This window comes from Eschrichtius robustus, chromosome 11 (genome assembly GCF_028021215.1).
Source record: "Eschrichtius robustus isolate mEscRob2 chromosome 11, mEscRob2.pri, whole genome shotgun sequence".
Classification (NCBI taxonomy): domain Eukaryota; kingdom Metazoa; phylum Chordata; class Mammalia; order Artiodactyla; family Eschrichtiidae; genus Eschrichtius; species Eschrichtius robustus.
In genome coordinates, this window is record NC_090834.1 from 106,429,328 (window position 1) to 106,446,319 (window position 16,992).

A 16,992-nucleotide genomic window follows, 5' to 3' on the forward strand; every position below is an offset into this window, starting at 1 on the left:
CGGTCGCGCTCCGCTTCCCGGAGGCCAAGCAGCCGTGGCTCTGCTCGCCGCCTCAACCCCTCTCTGATCTCGGTCCCATGATGTCACTCAGAAACAGCCTCAGTTTCCCTTATATATAAAACGGGGGCATCTTTTGAAACTCTGTCAGTGCTACCGCTCCCCCTGCCCGCGAAGCCCCAAGCGACGGACATAGGAGACTCCACGGCACAGACGCGGGCTTTATTAGCACATTTCTAGCGAGCATCGGCCCGCAGCGTTACCGCGGAGGAAAGGGTTCTGGCGAAGTTAGGGTTAATTCCGGCTCGCAACTGGCGCAGGCGACTGTGGTAGCCCAGCGCCGGGGGCGGGGTCACAGGGCCAGTTCCAGCACCTAAGGGCGGAAAAACTTCAAAACTTCCGATGGGGGCCGAGCCCCTCCGCGGTCCTCGCACACACCGGAAGGGAATTGGGCTCTGGGTCAGACCGCCTCCTTCTGAAAGGGACGAAACTGAGCCTCCTTTTGCATAAGGCCTGCAGAAAAGACTTCCGCCCACTCCCAAGATGGCCGCCAGCAACGGTTGGGAGATTCGGGATGTGGGACAGAAGGTCACTGGGAGGGGGCGGGGCCTCCTCTCCCCAAGTTCCGGTTCCACCAGGACTGAAGGAAGCGCGCCCAACTGGGGCTTTGTCGCATCTGCGTCGCTGTGCCCGCGCTCTTCGGGCGAGGAAGTCCCTTCGGGGTGGGAGGAGGAAAGGGTTAAGTGAATTAGCTTATCCTGGCAGCTCGAGTCTGGCCCCTCCGCTTCCGGAATCCCACCGCCAAGTGAGATCCCGGGGGAGATAAAGACAATAGCTCCCAGCAGGCCCTGTACCAAGGGGTCTCCTGACTACTAAGCATGAGATCGCTTGGGCCCTTAGGAATGGACTGGTTAGATGCCAGACCCTCCATGCCGGGGGCGGTAAGAGAGGATGCCTAGGACCCTGTAAGCGCCAGAGCTGGAGATCTAGAACCTGGAAGATGGGTCCGTAGTTCGAAAATTAAAGAAGGGGTTCCGAAATTGAGGTCCAGGAACCCGGATATCCGAAAGGGGTCGGTCAGGAGCACAGATGCCAGCATGCCCCGCGCTCAAAGGATTTGGGGAACCCAGGAGCCTTGGCCTTCCGGAGCGGGGTCTGGGTTACAGATCCCGAAACGCCCTGGGACTCGGGAAAGGACAGGCTGGAGGGAGGAGTCCCGAGACCGCAAATCCCGACATGCAGTGGGACTCGAATGGGACAGCCCAGTGGGAGGAGCCCCGGGAGTACAGGTCCCGGCATGCTCCGGGACTACGGTGCCTCGCGCGCCCCGGCCGGAGCTCACCTTGAAGGAGCCGTGGAACTCGTCGCTCATCCTCCGGAGCTCGCGGCCATATCGCTGTGCAGCCCAGAGGTTGGGGGGCGCCGAGCGCGAGCGGCCCCGGAAGGGGCTGGGCTCCTCCTCCTCCGTCCCTTCTTCATCCTCCGTCCCCGCGGAGTAGAAGCTGTGGCGACTCCGGGTCTCCACAGCCCCAGTGCCTGCAGAGAAGGTCAGGGGGTGGGGACGACGTGAATCTCAACTCCTCTGTGCCCCCAGCCCTGCCGAAGCCCTCAGCATTAGCTCCGTCGGCCCGCTGTGGTCTTTGCGTGCACATCACTCTACCTCTCAGAGCCCCAGTTCCCTCCTAAAGGAAGCTCATGGGGCTTTTGTGAAGATTCGAATTAACTTCTCCTTAATCCCACAAATCTTAATTGAGCCCCAACAATGGGCCAGGCCCTTAGTGTATAAAATGACTTTTCTCTGTGCCTGGCACAAAATAAGGGCATAAGAACTAGTAGTTAGAGCTGCGAGTGCGAGACGCTGGGGCTTCCCAGCAACCCCCTGGGCCGGTAGCTCTTTCCTCAGCTCCATTCCCCCGCAGAGGAAACCAGTCCCCTGGACGAGGAGGTCGCCCCAGCCAGGCGACCTGCAGCTGACCTGCTGGGATCCATTTGTTTCACTGTTGTGGCCTACAGGAGACCTTGGGCCCCCAGAGAACAAGAGCCTGTCAGCAGCGTGTCTGTACCTCTCACAGCACCCACTTTGGAGAAATTGTCCAGAAAGATCTGTTGACTTTAGGTAATACTTAGGGAGCACTTACTGTGTGCTGGTAGGCCCTGGGCATTACTTCATTATTCTCCTAACCATCCTGGGAGGTGAGTACTAACATTGCTTCCATTTTGCAGATGAGAAGACAGAGGCTTAAGAGAGGTTAAGACTTGCCCAGGGTCACACAGCTGTGAAGCTCTGAGGCTAGAAGTCCCTAGAGGTTTGTTGGAATCCAGAGTCCAATGATTATCCATTGAGCTACACTTCTTCCCTTGTCCAACTGCCCTTCAACTCCCTGAGCCTGTGTCCTCACCTCTCTGTGGGGATAAACCTAGTCCTTACTACCAGTGACTGCATAAGGGTCACATAAAGAGCGGGAAAGTGCTTTGTAAGCTGAAAGGGTGTGATGGATCATTATGCAAAGAGGTGTGTCCTGAGTTTGTCTGACCTTTGTACTGTGTGCCATCCCCCCAACTCCTGCCAACCCCACCCCCATACGCAGTCCAGCAAAGACCTAGAACACTCCCAGGAGCAAAAATCCAGAGCTAAGCATAGAGTGAAAGACAGGCATGGAAGAAGTGCAGGGGACCAGCGTCCACAGGGAGGCGTTTTGGAGAAAGTAAGATCTAGACCAGGTCTTGAAGCCAGGGGTAACTGTCTCATCCTTCCCCAAAAGGCCTGTGGGTCAGCTCCAGGGCTGCTGGGCCTCCAAGGGTCCCATCTCCAGACACATGGCTGAGAAAGCCAAAAAGGGAAGAGGGAGCTGGATCCAGAAAGGCCTAGGCTAAGCGGGTGATCAGAGCTTCCTGGGCTTCACCAAAGCCTGAGGTCAGGTAGGTAGGGAGACCATAAAGCCTTTGAGGAATGAGTTGGCAGTGGGGAACGGGCAGCTAAATCAGCAGTCGGGATTGGGGGTGGGGGCTAAGGAGCCGAGAGCAGCAAGACCCCTGATGAGAACAGGCCCACCTGCAGAGTGCTGACCAGTTCCGTGGGGCGTGGGCAGCAGGGCCGGGTCCCCACCACCACCTTCCTGCTTTGTGACCTGGGGCCTTTAATCCCTTGGGGCCTCAGTGTAGTCCTCTGTGAAATGGACCCCAGACCCCAGGACCTCCACGAGAACAAATGACACAGGGAGAGCACCCTATTCTGCATTTTGCGTGTCCTGAAGGCTCCCAGCTTCCCAGTGAGGCAGAGGCTAAGTTCTCCCTATTTTACACATGAGGAAGTAGAAGCACAGAGAGGTTAGGAACTTGCCCAGGGTCGCACAGCTGGTACACCCTGCCCGGTCACTTAAATGCTCAGGAACCATCAGCTATTATTTTCCTTTACCAGCACTAAGAATCCACGCACCTCCACACTTGACAGATGCAAGGCCCAAGGGTCAGAAGATGAGTGATTGGCAGGTGGGCACTTGGTTTGGGCACTGCACCCTCGCCTAGGAATCAGAACAAGCAGAAGAGCACTCGCTGTGTCAGGTTGGAAGTGTGCTTCATGTGTATCAATTCCTTACGTCCTCATCACATCCTATGAAGGAGGTTACTCCCTGTTCCCATTTTACAGAGGAGAAAACTAAGGCACAGAGAGGGTAAGTAACTTGCCCAAGGTCACACAGCTAGTAGATGGCAGAGCTGGGATTCCAACCCAACCATTCTGGCTCCTGTGCCTGTGTGCTTAACTCTCATGCCCCCGGCTCCCCCCAGCAGCACCACGGGCCACCTTGGGGGCTCAGGTCTGGGAAGGCACCCCTGGTCCTTCTGTAAGTGCCAGCTCTACCAGGGGCCTACCCTAAGGAGTGGGGATTTTTACCAAAGCCATGGATTTAGCAACGCCAAGCCAGCCATTGTCAAAATGACACTCCTAAGTGTAAACTGAACATTTAAGTGTCCTTCTGTTTACTAGAAAAAAACCTGAGGGATTTTCTGTGAACTCCCTGGGGGAAGTGGATATGCCCCTCCCACCCTATGCATCCAACCTTCAATCAGCTCTCACCCCTACATGCCCCGGGGCAGGGCAGAGGTGGCCTCTCTGAGTCTGGGGAAGGTAAGGGTGAGGGAGGGAGCGTGGCTCCTGTCTGGTTGTGAGCATGGGTGGGTGCCCAGGCCTGCCCACTCACACCATCCTTCCAGAGAGCCTGCCTGGGGCTGGGGTGGGGAATTGGGAGGGGCCTAGGGCTGCAGGTGCCCCGAGGCCCACCCCAGGCTTTAAGTTCTTTACCCATTGGGCTTCTGGGTACGTGCATGGGGCTGGACACATCCATGTTCATGCTTCTGTGAGCATCCTTGCACACTTCATTAAAACAGTGGTATTCCAGACAGTTCGAGGCAGTGAGGCTTTGCCATCAGGCAGGGCTGGGTTTGGATCCTGCTCTACCACATGTGGGTGGTTCACTTACTGCTCGCCCCCGGCAGGAGAGCAGCGTGGCATTCCTCCCTGAGCAGGCGCGCTGCCTGTCGTGTCTTGGCCCAGGCTTCCTGTGTCCCCAAAGCCGCTTGGGGTACAAAAGCCCCTTACTGTCCTGTAGAGAACATACCCCCACCTTGCTCAGAGCTGAGGAAATCAGAAAACACTAAAGCAGAGGCTGGCAAATGTTTTCTGTAAAGGGCCACATAGTAAATATTTTGGGCATTGCAGGCCACACAGTCTCTGTCACAACTACTCAACGTTGCAGTCACAGCTTGAAAGAAGCCAGAAACAATATATACATGGCTGTGCATTGCTGTATTCCACCAAAATTGTATTTGGGACACTGAAAATATTATTCTACTTTGGGACTTCCCCGGTGGCACAGTGGTTAAGAATCCACCTGCCAATGCAGGGGACACGGGTTCGAGCCCTGGTCCAGGAAGATCCCACATGCCGCGGAGCAACTAAGCCCATGCGCCACAACTACTGAGCCCGCGTGCCACAGCTACTGAAGCCCGCCCGCCTAGGGCCCGTGCTCCGCAACGAGAAGCCACCGCAATGAGAAGCCCGTGCAACACAGCGAAGAGTAGCCCCCGCTCGCCCCAACTAGAGAAAGCCCGCGCACAGCAACAAAGACCTAATACAGCCAACAAAAAAAAAAACCTTCAGTGGCTCCCCACTGCCTATGAGATAAACTCCAAACTCCTGGGCATGGCCTTCAAGGCCCTTACATTATGGTTCTAACCTACACTTCCTTGTCTGCCATCAGAGGGGCATTGGTTATTCATGTCTCTTATCCCCTCTGAATGAACAGCAGTCCCCAGGTCTCCTCAGGGCCTGGGCCAACTCGCTGTAACAACAACAACTGCAGTAATAGTAAGAACAGCAAACCCTCCTCTGTGCTAGGCACTGTTTCTAAGCACTTTTCCTACACTAATGCATCAGATTCTCACAACAACCTTATGAGGTGGGACTAGTTCTAGTCCCATTTTACAGACAAGAAAACTGAGGCACCCAATGTTCATCACAACCTAAGTGTCCATTGATGATGAATGGATAGAGAAGATGTGGTATATATATACAATGGAATATTACTCAGCCATAAAAAGGAATGAAATAATGCCATTTGTAGCAACATGGATGGACCTAGAGATTACCATAGTAAGTGAAGTCAGAGAAAGAAAATATCACGATATCACTCATATGTGAAATCTAAAAAAATGATACAAATGAACTTACTTACAAAACAGAAATAGACTCACAGACATAGAAAACAAACTTACGGTTACCAAAGGGGAAAGGAGGTGGGAAGGGATAAATTAGGATTTGGGGATATTTTTTTCTTTTTGGCCGTACCACGCTCGGCTTGTGGGATCTTAGTTCCCCGATCGGGGATCAAACCTGGGCCATGGCAGTGAAAGCGCTGAGTGCTAACCACTGGACTGCCAGGGGATTCCCAGGACTTTGGGATTAACAGATACATACTACTATACATAAAACAGATAAACAACAAGGATTTACTGTATAGCACTGGGAACTATATTCAATATCTTGTAATAACCTATAATGGAAAAGAATCTGAACAGGAATATATATATGTATACGTATGTATAACTGAATCACTTTGCTGTATACCTGAAATTAACACATCATTGTAAATCGACTATACTTCAATTTTAAAAAAAGGAAAAACAAAGAAAACTGAGGCAGAGTGAGTTAAGTAACCTGCTCAAGCTCAACCTACCAATAGAGGGGAGAGCTGAGTTTGAACCCTGCAGTCTGGCCCAGGGCCTGGCACCGGGCTGCTTCTCCCACTGCATGTCCTTCCTCCCCTCTCCATCATCCACGCACCAGCCGCCCCAGGCACCAGGCTATGCAATGGAGCTGTCACAGCACACAAGGTGGCCACAGGCCTGCCCTGGGGACACACGCAGTCCACTACAGCAGGGGTGTGGAGGCAGGGAATATGAAGGGTGACAGGACCCTGCCCATCTGGAGGGGGCAGTGGCCCTGTGGCTCTGGCAGGTCACTGGCACTTGTGGATCTTTTATGGAAAAATCACTTGCTTTTTAGACGTCGAAAACTAAGTCAAAAGTTTAAGGATGGGCTTCCCTGGTGGCGCAGTGGTTAAGAATCCGCCTGCCAATGCAGGGGACACGGGTTCAAGCCCTGGTCAGGGAAGATCCCACATGCCGCGGAGCAACTAAACCTGTGAGCGACAACGACTGAACCTGCGCTCTAGATCCCGTGAGCCACAACTACTGAGCCCACGAGCCACAACTACTGAATCCCACACCTAGAGCCCGTGCTTCACAATAAGAGAAGAAGCCACTGCAATGAGAAGCCTGCGCACCGCAACGAAGAGTAGCCCCCGCTCGCTCTCCGCAACTAGAGAAAGCCTGCGCGCAGCAACAAAGACTCTAAATGCTGCCAAAAATTAATTAATTAAAAAAAAAAAAGTTTAAGGAATCCAGTGCAGTCCTCTTACATGGTGGCTACTTTCTCCCCTGCCGGCCTCCTCATGGCTGGACCTGGAGCTGGGATAGTCATCCCCTTGACTTATTGCTGCTTCAGACCATTCTCACTCCCTCCTCCCCAAATCTAGTTTCTTGGGCTGTGCCACCCTTCCCGCTCCGGGCCTCAAGCACCCACCGCCCACAGGGTGGGCCCCTCGTGGGTGCAGGAGATTACTGGAGCTCCCTGCCGCTCTCTCCCCAGCCACTCCCTTAGCCGCTCGTGTCTTCATTCATTCACAGCACCGAAGTGGTCCTTCCCAGCTCCCTGCCTTGGCACCCCAACTCTAATGATGCTGGGACTCCTCACACTTGGCCAGCTTACACTGCACACGAGCTAAGCCCCCAGCCACCTCTCTCACTGGGCTGAGACCAGCACAGGTCTGGTTAAGGCCAACTCCCTGCCAGTTCCCACAGGCAGCCGACTGGCCAGTGGGGCTGGTGGAAAGCACAGCCGTGCCACCTCAGTTCAAATTCACGGTCACGAGACCCACTGGCACCCTAGATGTTGCCCAGCACAACTTCCACACTCCATCCTCTAGGCCAAGACAACCACTTCCAACCTGCTCCTCTCTCCCCCTCAGCCCCCATCCCTCTCCCCACCCTCACTCCTGGCTCAAGACCTGGCTTCCTTTTACCAAGAAACTGGAAGCACCCACGAGAGAGACTTCTACTAGTTCCCAAGAGGTATCTCCCCCTGCCCTCCACTGCTCTTAGCTGAGCCGCCCCTCCCCTGCACACCAGACTGCTCTCTCCTACTCAAGGACACCTCTCCAGCAAGCTTCCCTTCTCTTCTGCATCCTCCAGTATTTTCCTCGCTCCTGGATTACTCCATCAGCTTATAAACATGCTCTTTTGGGAATTCCCTGGCGGTCCAGTGGTTAAGACTCCATGCTTCCACTGTAGGGGGCATGGGTTCCATCCCTGGTTGGGGAACTAAGATCCCACAAGCCGCGCAGCATGCCCCCCCCCCCAAAATGCTCTTTTCTTTTCCCTTTCTATAGTAAAAGACATAATAAAATAACCCTTCCTTGACTCTCCTTGGGCCTTCAGCTGCCACCCGCTCCTCTGTTCCTCTTTGCGAGAGCTCAGCTGCCAAGAGGGGGTGGGCTCTCCTTTCTACCTCCACTTCTCTTCCTATCAACCCTCCCCACTTGCCACCCAAGCTGCACTGGCCCTGTGTCGAGTCCAGTGCTCCACTCCCAGTCCTCCTCCAGCGGCCCTGGAAGGAGCCTCACGGGTTCAGCTCTCCCTTTCCTTACCAGACAGCTCCCTCCTTCTCAGACCCCAGTGCTGACGACTCCTCTCCTGCTGCCCTCTGCAGGTTGGATCCCCAGGCTCAGTCCAGGTCCTCCCCTGTCTACACTGGCTCCCAGGGCCCACAGAACACTACATCAGCGACTGCCAACTTCTACGTGTATCTATCCCTACTAGAAGTCTCCACCTGGATGCCCAAAAGGCACTTCTAACCTGCTCTGGCCCAAACAGGGCTCCTGATCTCACCCCACGCCATCTCAGTTCCATCTCAGTTAAGAGCCACTCCATCCTTCCAGGTGCCCAGGCCAGATCCCTTGCAGCCATCTTCTCTGTGCCTCATACCCCACATCTGTCCGCCAGCAAATCAGGCCAGCTGTACCTTCAAGAGAAACCCAGAGTCCAGCTACTTACCACTTCCAACGCCACCATCCTGGCACAGGCCACCATCCTCCCCTGTGGCACCGCCCCTGCCTCTGCCCATTGTAGACCCGGCTCAACACAGGGGCCCTGGTGATTCTCTCGAGGTCCAAATCAGATCAAAGCCCTCCAGGTTTTCACTCAAAGTGAAAGCCAGAGTCCTTACCTGGGCCTTCAAGGCCCTGCCCATCGGCCCCTCCTCCTCCCTTAACTCTTGATGAGTCTCCAACCCCCCCTCCCCTCACTGGCCTGAACTGTGTCCTGCCCTCAGGGCCTTTGCATGTGCCCTTCCCTCCGCCTGCAGGTCTCTGCCTGCATCTGTCTTCCCAGAGACCTCTGCCTGGCTCACCCCTCACGGATTCTAGCCTTTGCTGAAATGTTGCTTCTTACCAAGGCCCACCCTGACCACCTCAGTTAAAATCACTCCCCCGGCCCCCCAGTACTCTGGATTCCAATGAGAAAGTCAAGAGTGTGTCATGTAGTGCATCATCTTCTAACGCATTATATCACTCACTACTTTGTTTCTTTGTTTATGGCTTGTCTCCCCCCACCTACTAGAATGTGGGCAACCACAAGGGCAAGGGTTTCTCTCTTCTGGTCACTGATGAACCCCTGGCAGCTGGAACATACATTCAGCACTTGACACAGAAGATGGGAAGGGACAGCCAGGTGGGGGGGTAGAAAGCTGTTTCAAGCAGAAAAACAGCAAGTGCAAAAATCTGGAAGTTAAAGAAAGCCTGTGGAGTTCAGTGTGACAGACAGCGGGCTAGGGAGGGTTTTTTGTTTTGTTTTGTTTTTTGTTTTAGAGATTATATCCCTGACTAATAACTGAATACCAACCTTTTTGTTCGTTTGTTTGTTTCTTTTTTTTTGGCTGCACCACGTGGCTTGCAGGATCCTAGTTCCCTGACCAGGGATTGAACCCGGGTCCTAGGTAGTGAAAGCGCTGAGTCCTAACCAATGGACTGCCAGGGAATTCCCTGGGGAGGGTGTCTTAATAAGCCTTTCTGCTCCTGAAAATGGGAGGGCGTCAATTCGGCTTCTGCAGGCGAGGGACATGAGTTTTGTTTTCAGAAGATCTCTGTGGTTGTTCCAGGTGCCAAGGCTTGTGCTGGGCACTGGGGAGGTGGGGACTACAGAGAAATGGCCACTGCCCTCCAGGGCCCATCCTTCCATCTCAACGCTGGGTCCCCCTGGGTAGGTGTGGAGGACAGCCGATGCTTCCCCAGCCCCACACAGACCCGCTGCCTGGTAGGGCTGTCTGCCTCTTGGGGTCACCTGGCCCTGGCAACTGGCAAGGACAGCCCGCGTGTGGGTGTGAGCCACAGGGCGGAAGAGAACACAGCTGGGGCTGGAAGGCTGGATCCCAGGATCTCAGGGAAAGTGCTAGCCTGGGGCAGGGCACCACCAAGTCTTCTAGCCCCAAGGAAATGCCAAGCAAGTGTGATCTAAGGCAAGTTGCCTCTCAGTGATTCTGTCCTGGCCCTAAGCTAAGAGCTACATACTTTGACCATTTACTAAGCACCAGCTCTATAATTAAGTGCTTCTTAGGTATTCCTGCTAATCATCCCCACAGCACTACAATGGTGGCGACTAATTGCTCTGTTTTACCGAGGAGGAAGCTGAGGTGCAGAGAGGTTAGGGACTTGCTCAAAGCCACCCAGTGAGTGTGGATGTGGCTGGGGTGCAGGGAGCTACTGGGCTGGAGGCCAGGTGGACAAGCAGGTGGTTGTTCTTGGGGCGGGGGTGCCTACCTCCATGGTGGCTGCTGCTGGCTGGCTGCCCCTGCTGGTGACCAGCTTCCCCCAGGAGGCCTGGGGCCGTTTGCCGGTGCTTGCTGGGACCTGGGGGCCTGTCCCCTGTGGGGCTGGGGCCCAGGCCCCTATCTGCAGGGCTGGAGTCTTCCTGCTCACTCTGCTCAAACTCTGGGATCTGGAACATGCTCTGGGCTGCGGGGGTAAGATGGTAGGCGGTTAGGGCACAGCTGGGGCTAACGGGGGCCGGCAGGGGTTGGCGGGGGCGGGGGGCGCAGGCATCCCTGGCTCCCTCTCCCACCTCAGAACCCCAGGTCCACCCTGCCTCCCAGGCCCCTGGTTGTCCGTTGAGTCTGGCCCAGCAGGAGGCTCAACCTACCCACCCAGGATCTAAATCTCTCAGAGCCCTGGGGCGGTAGAGCAGCCCCAGGCCCCTACCCAGGCCTCGGCCAGACCCGCCCGTGGTGACGGCACACAGGTCTCACCCCAAGCCCGATCTCGAGGACCCTGACCCGGGCCCGCCGCGTCCCTCTAGCACCGAGGGAGTCCGGCCCTAGTTGCCTGGGCAACGGGAACTGTCACCGACACGGCCCAATCAGCTCTCGAAATGTCACTAACTGGCCAGCAGGCGGGGCCACTACCGGCCCGGGCCCCGCCCACCACCTTCCTCCTGGGTCCCTTCTACGTCTCCGGATGCTGAGCTCCCGACTTCCTTATGCCTTGGGCGTGTGTGGGCGCAGATGAGGGGTTCTTTGGGGTCCCCATCTGGGGGCCAGCTCCTGCTGACAAGTCCTTCAGGCTCTCTGGGCCTTAATTCCCACTCCTGTAAAATGGGGATAATGACACCTCCCTCAGGAGTCGGTGATCCTTGTAAACTGAGTGGTGATTACTGTGGGTGAAGGCACTTTGCAAAGCCGTAATTGAAGCTCAGCCGTCGGATGCAACTGTTGTTGTTGTTGTCACTGCTCCGTCTGAACCGGGTGGCCGGCTCGGGAAGTCCCCCTCCCTCCTCCCCGCGGTGGAAACCTCGCACCACCCGCATCAGGGGCGCCACTCCCTGCGCCAACTCGGGAGCACTCGAGATAAGCGAGGGAGCCTCCGCCCTGGCAGGATGACTGCCCCGGCGCAGAAGGGACAGGGGCCCCTATGAGGGTGACCATAGGACTCGCGGAGCCTCGCGCCTGGCAGACGGCGGGCCAGGTGAGCGGGAACCGCCGCCGCCCAGGGAGTGCGCGGGCCGGCTAGCGCGGGCTGCGGGGCCAGGCGGGTTAAGGCCCGGGGGCGGGCCCCGGAGGCCATCTTGGCTGAGGGCGGAAGTTTCGTTCAGAGACCGGCTGAAGGGAAGTCGTTACCGCCCCGGGTCGGGCGGCATGATTTCGATTTGAGGATGGGGAAGAGAAGCATGGGAACTGCCGGGCCCCCAAAGAAGCAAGGGCCGCTGGCCCCGGGCAGTGCCCACCCGGGCACTGGCCGGACGCGGCGCAGCCCGAGCGTCACGGCCGCTCGCCGCCTCTTGTAACCCCTGACGCTCGCCAGCGGCGCAAGTCGCGCCAATTCTCGAACGGTTCCGCGCCGGGCGCGGCGCGGTTCTGCGTAGCAGGGGCCGGACTCCGAGCAATTTGCGTAGCGAACGGCGGCCGCGCAGGCGCAGGAGGGGGCGGAGCAGCGGGAGCCGGGGAGCCGGAGCCCCGCGTCCCAGCGACCGGAGCCGGCTACCCCAGCGGCGGCCTGACGACCCGGCGTCGGCCTCCTCCCGCCCCCCGCGGCTGGAGAGTAGACGCAGTGGGGGGTGGGGTGGGGGCAGCGTCCGGAATCCCGAGGACGGAAGGCAGAGGCCCTCCCCATCCGGATTGTTGGAGGGGAGAGAGTCCCCCAGTTTGGGGAGGGGGAGAGCCAGGCGTTGAGCGTCCCCAGCCGCGGCCGCTACCCTGAGCAGACTGGCGTTGGCCGGCTCTCCCCCTCCTGCCAGGACGACTCCAGCGACCAAGGCCAGGGACCCCTCTTCTTCAGCCTCTGCACCTCCACCCCCTTCCTCACCCCCGGCTCTGAGGCTGGCCCAGAGAGCAGTGCTCCCCATCCCCCTCTGCCCTGGAGAGGAAAGGCTGTCCTTCCACACCCCTGAGTGAGGGACCCAGGTTGCCTGTGCCCCGCAAAGGCAAGGGTCCCTCTATTCAGGGGGGGAGGGCCTGGCCAGCCACAACTTCTTTCCCCCTGAGCTCCCCATCTCTGTCTCTGCACCCTACAACTCCCACCCCTCCGTATTTATTTCCCTGGCCCCCTGCCAGCCCCTCCATCTCTGTCTCCGGGATTCAGGCCTCCCTCCCTGACATGGAGAGTAACCTGTCTGGCCTGGTGCCTGCTGCTGGGCTGGTGCCTGCGCTGCCGCCCTCCGTGACCCTGGGGCTGACTGCGGCCTACACCACTCTGTATGCCCTGCTCTTCTTCTCCGTCTATGCCCAGCTCTGGCTGGTGCTCCTGTATGGGCACAAGCGTCTCAGTTATCAGACGGTGTTCCTGGCACTCTGTCTGCTCTGGGCTGCCTTGCGTACCACCCTCTTCTCCTTCTACTTTCGAGATACACCCCGAGCCAACCGTCTGGGGCCACTGCCCTTCTGGCTTCTCTACTGCTGTCCTGTCTGCCTCCAGTTCTTCACACTGACGCTTATGAACCTCTACTTTGCCCAGGTAACCATGGTGACGGGTGGGGGTGGGCAGTGGGGTGGCAAGCCCCAAGGGCCCCAAAGAATGATGGGCGTCTCTGCTCCCAGGTGGTGTTCAAGGCCAAGGCAAAGCGTCGGCCAGAGATGAGCCGAGGCTTGTAAGTACTCGGGACACTGGTGGGTTCAGCCTCCAGGTCAGGGGCAGGGAGAAGCCCAGTGTCCATTCCTTCCTCCCTGGTAGGTCTGAGGCGAGGACAGCCCAGAATATTTGTGAAAGGCTTGGAAGAGTTAGGCCTCTGGTGCAGATGGCTCAGCAGAGGCGCATTGCATATGTGAAGGACAACTATAATAGAAACAGTTGAGATACTGTGAAGGGAGAGGGTACCAATGTCATCCATGATGGAGGAAGAGTTGGAGGCTCCAGCCCTTGGAAACTCCAAAGCCAAAGGGCACTTCTGGGTGACCTTGGGCAGTGATACTCTTGTCATTTGTATAACATCTCACAGTTTATTAAGAGCTTTCACAAACATCTTTAATTTTTACAACTTACCTGTGAAGCTGTTATTATCCCCATTTGAGAGGTGAAGATACTGAGGCCCAGCAAGGTAAAGCAACATGTTCAAGATCACATACCTGGCAGGAGGCACAGCCAGGGCTTAAACCCAGATTTCTGACTCCCAATCCAGTGCTCTTTCTGCTGTACCACAGCCGTCAGTCATCTTCTGACCTCTTTAGCTTCAGTTTTCTCATCTGTAAAACTAGAGGAGCAGGGTTCAGACTGGATGACCTGAGGTTCTGATTGACACCGGGGTCTCCTGGGGGAGGCTGGGTGGTTGGGGAGCGCCAAGGGTGGTCTTCTGGGGCTGACCGTGCTGTGGGCCGCAGGCTGGCCGTCCGAGGGGCCTTCGTGGGGGCCTCGCTGCTCTTTCTGCTGGTGAATGTGCTGTGTGCAGTGTTGTCCCGCCGGCGCCGGGCACAGCCCTGGGCCCTCCTGCTGGTGCGCGTCCTGGTGAGCGACTCCCTGTTTGTTATCTGCGCACTCTCTCTTGCCGCCTGCCTCTGCCTTGTCGCCCGGCGGGCTCCCTCCACCAGCATCTACCTGGAGGCCAAGGTAGGGCCACAAGCGCTGATGCCTGGGTGTCCTTTGGGGTGTTTGGGGTCTTCAGAGTAGAGAGAAAGCTGGAACCTACCCTCCCTAAGGATCCTCTGTTGTCATCTGTGCCAGGGGACCAGTGTGTGCCAGGCAGCTGCGATGGGTGGTGCCATGGTTCTGCTCTATGCCAGCCGGGCCTGCTACAACCTGGCGGCCCTGGCCTTGGCCCCCCGGAGCCGGCTGGACGCCTTCGATTATGACTGGTACAACGTCTCTGATCAGGTGGGCATTCGGCACATCTGCCGCCTCCTCAGTAGCTGTGGCTCTTGGCCCCAAGCTGGCCTGGGCCCTGTCTGGGTGCCCCATTGGCACGACTGCAGGTTGGCACAGCCCCTACCTCCCCACAGGCGGACCTGGTGAACGACCTGGGGAACAAAGGCTACCTGGTGTTTGGCCTCATCCTCTTTGTGTGGGAGCTGCTGCCCACCACCCTGCTGGTGGGCTTCTTCCGGGTGCACCGGCCCCCACAGGACCTGGTGAGGGCCAGTGGAGAGGGCCGGCACTGGGGGTACCTGGGCTGGGTTCTGGGGGTTGGGGGAGGGCAGTGGGGGGCAGGAGGAAGCATCAATGGCGGCTCCCTCCCCCAGAGCACCAGCCGCATCCTCAACGGGCAGGTCTTTGGCTCCCGTTCCTACTTCTTCGACCGGGCACACTGCGAGGATGAGGGCTGCTCTTGGGAGCACAGCCGGGGTGAGAGCACCAGGTAGGAGTCCCGGTTCCACCTCAGGACCCCTGGGCTCCCGGGTTGCCCCATTGAGCCATGGGGACTTACAGCTGGGCCTTCCCACACCCCCACCCGTGCCACGATCTGTACCAGGTGAGGTCCCCTCTGGTTTGCTATTGCTAAAGCCTCCACCTCTCTCTCCAAGATGAAGTTTGCCATAGTCAGAGAGGTCTGGGTCACTGGGCTCTTCTAGGTGTCTCTCCCTCCCCCAACTCTTGTGACCGTGGTCCTAGTGACTGCCGTGGAACTGAGCCTGTTTCTCTGCCTGCAGCATGTCAGGCAGCCTAGGCTCCAGCAGCTGGTACGGTGCCATCGGGCGGGAGCCAGGCTGGTGCGGGGGCAGCCAGACGCGGACCACTCCTCTGCTCTTCTCCCAGGTTCTGGGACCAGGCAGCCACCATCACAGTCTCTACTCTACCCCACAGACGTGATTCCCCTTCATCTCCCCCCAGAACACCCAGACCCCAGTCCCTCCCACCCCAGGCCCCTGTGCCAAGTTCATCTGCCGCTTCTTGCCCGGGATCCCGGGGGCTGTGGCTGCCTCTTTCCCAGGCCGGCTCCTTGCTACTCCTGTTGTAGTGAGCTTGCGCTGTCCCCTAGGATGGGGGGCATGGCCCTGGCTGCCAGATGCTCATAGCACCCTGGCATGATCTACCAGCTCTGCTTCTACACCGGAGCCAGCTACCTCTCCTGCGCCTGCCACTCAATAAACAGTGTCTGTGCCCCGAGTCTGTTCCCTGTCTGTCAGTTGTCTGCTTGTGTTTCTCACACCGTTGCCTGTTTGGTCTAAGGCTGATCAGACACTGGCCCTTGAAGGGGGCTGCTGGGCTGGGCAGGGGCCATTTACCTCCCCCGAGGCTGGTGGGTAAGGAGACAGAGGAGCCTGCAGTCTGAGGGGAAGAGAGACCAGAAGGGCCCTGCTTCCACTCCAGTCCATTCGCCGCTTGAATGATTTCTACTCTTTCCTCAAGATCTGCTTCAAATTTCACCTCCTTTATGAAGCCTACCATCTCCAGTTCAGGGAACTGTGTCCCCCCCCTCCCGGGTCCCTTGGCACAGTGATTGCATGGCTACTATGCTTCTTACCCTTAGAGGATAGGGATTTCTAGACACCCTGTTTTCCTGTCATTATGCCCAACCTGGCCTTCAGGTCCAGGAGTTAGTCCAAGGCCTGCGGAGGAGGAGGCGGCCAGTAACTGAGCAGCCCCCGTCTCCCTAGCAGGTGTGGATTTGGCCAGATGGTTGGGCTGCCCCCACACAGTCTGTGGTGGTCCTGGGGGGGCCCCTAATAGTGCAGTCACTGCCCTCTGTAGTCACAGCCCTTACAGATCTGTCATCTGTCGCATGGCCGGGAGTCATTTATCAGAGGGTCCGTCTCATGCCCATGTGTGTGGCCATTTGTTCCAGCTCCTTGGAGTTCCTGGGGCCTAGCACTGAGCCTGTCTTGAAACCCTTCACCTGGGACTCTCCTGAGCAGCAGGCCTCAGGGCCCCCAGAGAGGGCATCCGAGACTCAGAGAATCATCTCGAAACTGGACAATCACTTTTTTTGAAAGGAAAACTGCCAACATTTGTAGGGCACTTAATTGTGAGTGCCAGGCTCTGTTTTGAGCATTTACAAATACCAACCACTTTAATGCTCAGAACAGCAGCCTGAGGTGATAGTCATCCCTTTTCTGTAAGTGGGGACTGGGAGGTGGGGGGAGTTTGGTAACCTGTCTAGGCCCCCTACTGGTAGAGGATGGTCAGCCTTAGAGCCCATGCTTAAAACCACCCAAGTGAAGGCTGAGGCCCCCAGGCAAGAGGAGGGTCTTTGGCAAGATCAGAGTTGTAAAGAAATGGGTAAGAGCAGAGAGGAGCTGAGTTCCAGGACCTGCCAGGGCCCTGCTGTTCAGACAGTGGGGGAGGGAGTGCTGGCACCAGTTCCAGGCTGGGATGGGCATGGAAGTGAGGAACAAGGGATGGGGATGCAGGAGGTGCCCCACCTTGATTTCCCAGAGCTTGGTCCCAACCCTACCTTGGCCAATTC

The 16,992-nt window shown here is 57.3% G+C and overlaps 2 protein-coding genes across 6 annotated transcripts; one reads left to right on the forward strand and one right to left on the reverse strand.

Annotated features, from left to right (window-relative positions):
- Window positions 1–204: 204 nt before the first annotated feature.
- BAD (BCL2 associated agonist of cell death) lies at window positions 205–10,997 on the reverse strand. Of its 4 annotated transcripts, none has more exons than XM_068555451.1 (4): window positions 10,913–10,997; window positions 10,428–10,622; window positions 1,340–1,533; window positions 205–712 (listed from the first exon to the last, which is right to left on the reverse strand). In XM_068555451.1, the coding sequence occupies exons 2-4, from the start codon at window positions 10,612–10,614 to the stop codon at window positions 587–589; spliced, it is 507 nt and encodes a 168-aa protein (XP_068411552.1). In that variant the 5' UTR covers window positions 10,615–10,622; window positions 10,913–10,997; the 3' UTR covers window positions 205–586. The 4 variants fall into 4 exon arrangements, with proteins under 4 accessions (XP_068411552.1, XP_068411555.1, XP_068411553.1 ...); XM_068555454.1 differs by having other exon boundaries at window positions 10,866–10,951; XM_068555452.1 differs by lacking the exon at window positions 10,913–10,997 and adding an exon at window positions 10,811–10,906.
- A 106-nt stretch (window positions 10,998–11,103) lies between these two features.
- GPR137 (G protein-coupled receptor 137) lies at window positions 11,104–15,521 on the forward strand. Of its 2 annotated transcripts, none has more exons than XM_068555448.1 (8): window positions 11,104–11,627; window positions 12,741–13,112; window positions 13,196–13,245; window positions 13,973–14,198; window positions 14,313–14,462; window positions 14,588–14,716; window positions 14,828–14,943; window positions 15,236–15,521. In XM_068555448.1, exons 1-8 carry the CDS (start codon window positions 11,574–11,576, stop codon window positions 15,393–15,395), a joined length of 1,257 nt encoding a protein of 418 aa, XP_068411549.1. In that variant the 5' UTR covers window positions 11,104–11,573; the 3' UTR covers window positions 15,396–15,521. The 2 variants fall into 2 exon arrangements, with proteins under 2 accessions (XP_068411549.1, XP_068411551.1); XM_068555450.1 differs by having other exon boundaries at window positions 12,888–13,112.
- The last annotated feature ends 1,471 nt before the right edge of the window (window positions 15,522–16,992 follow it).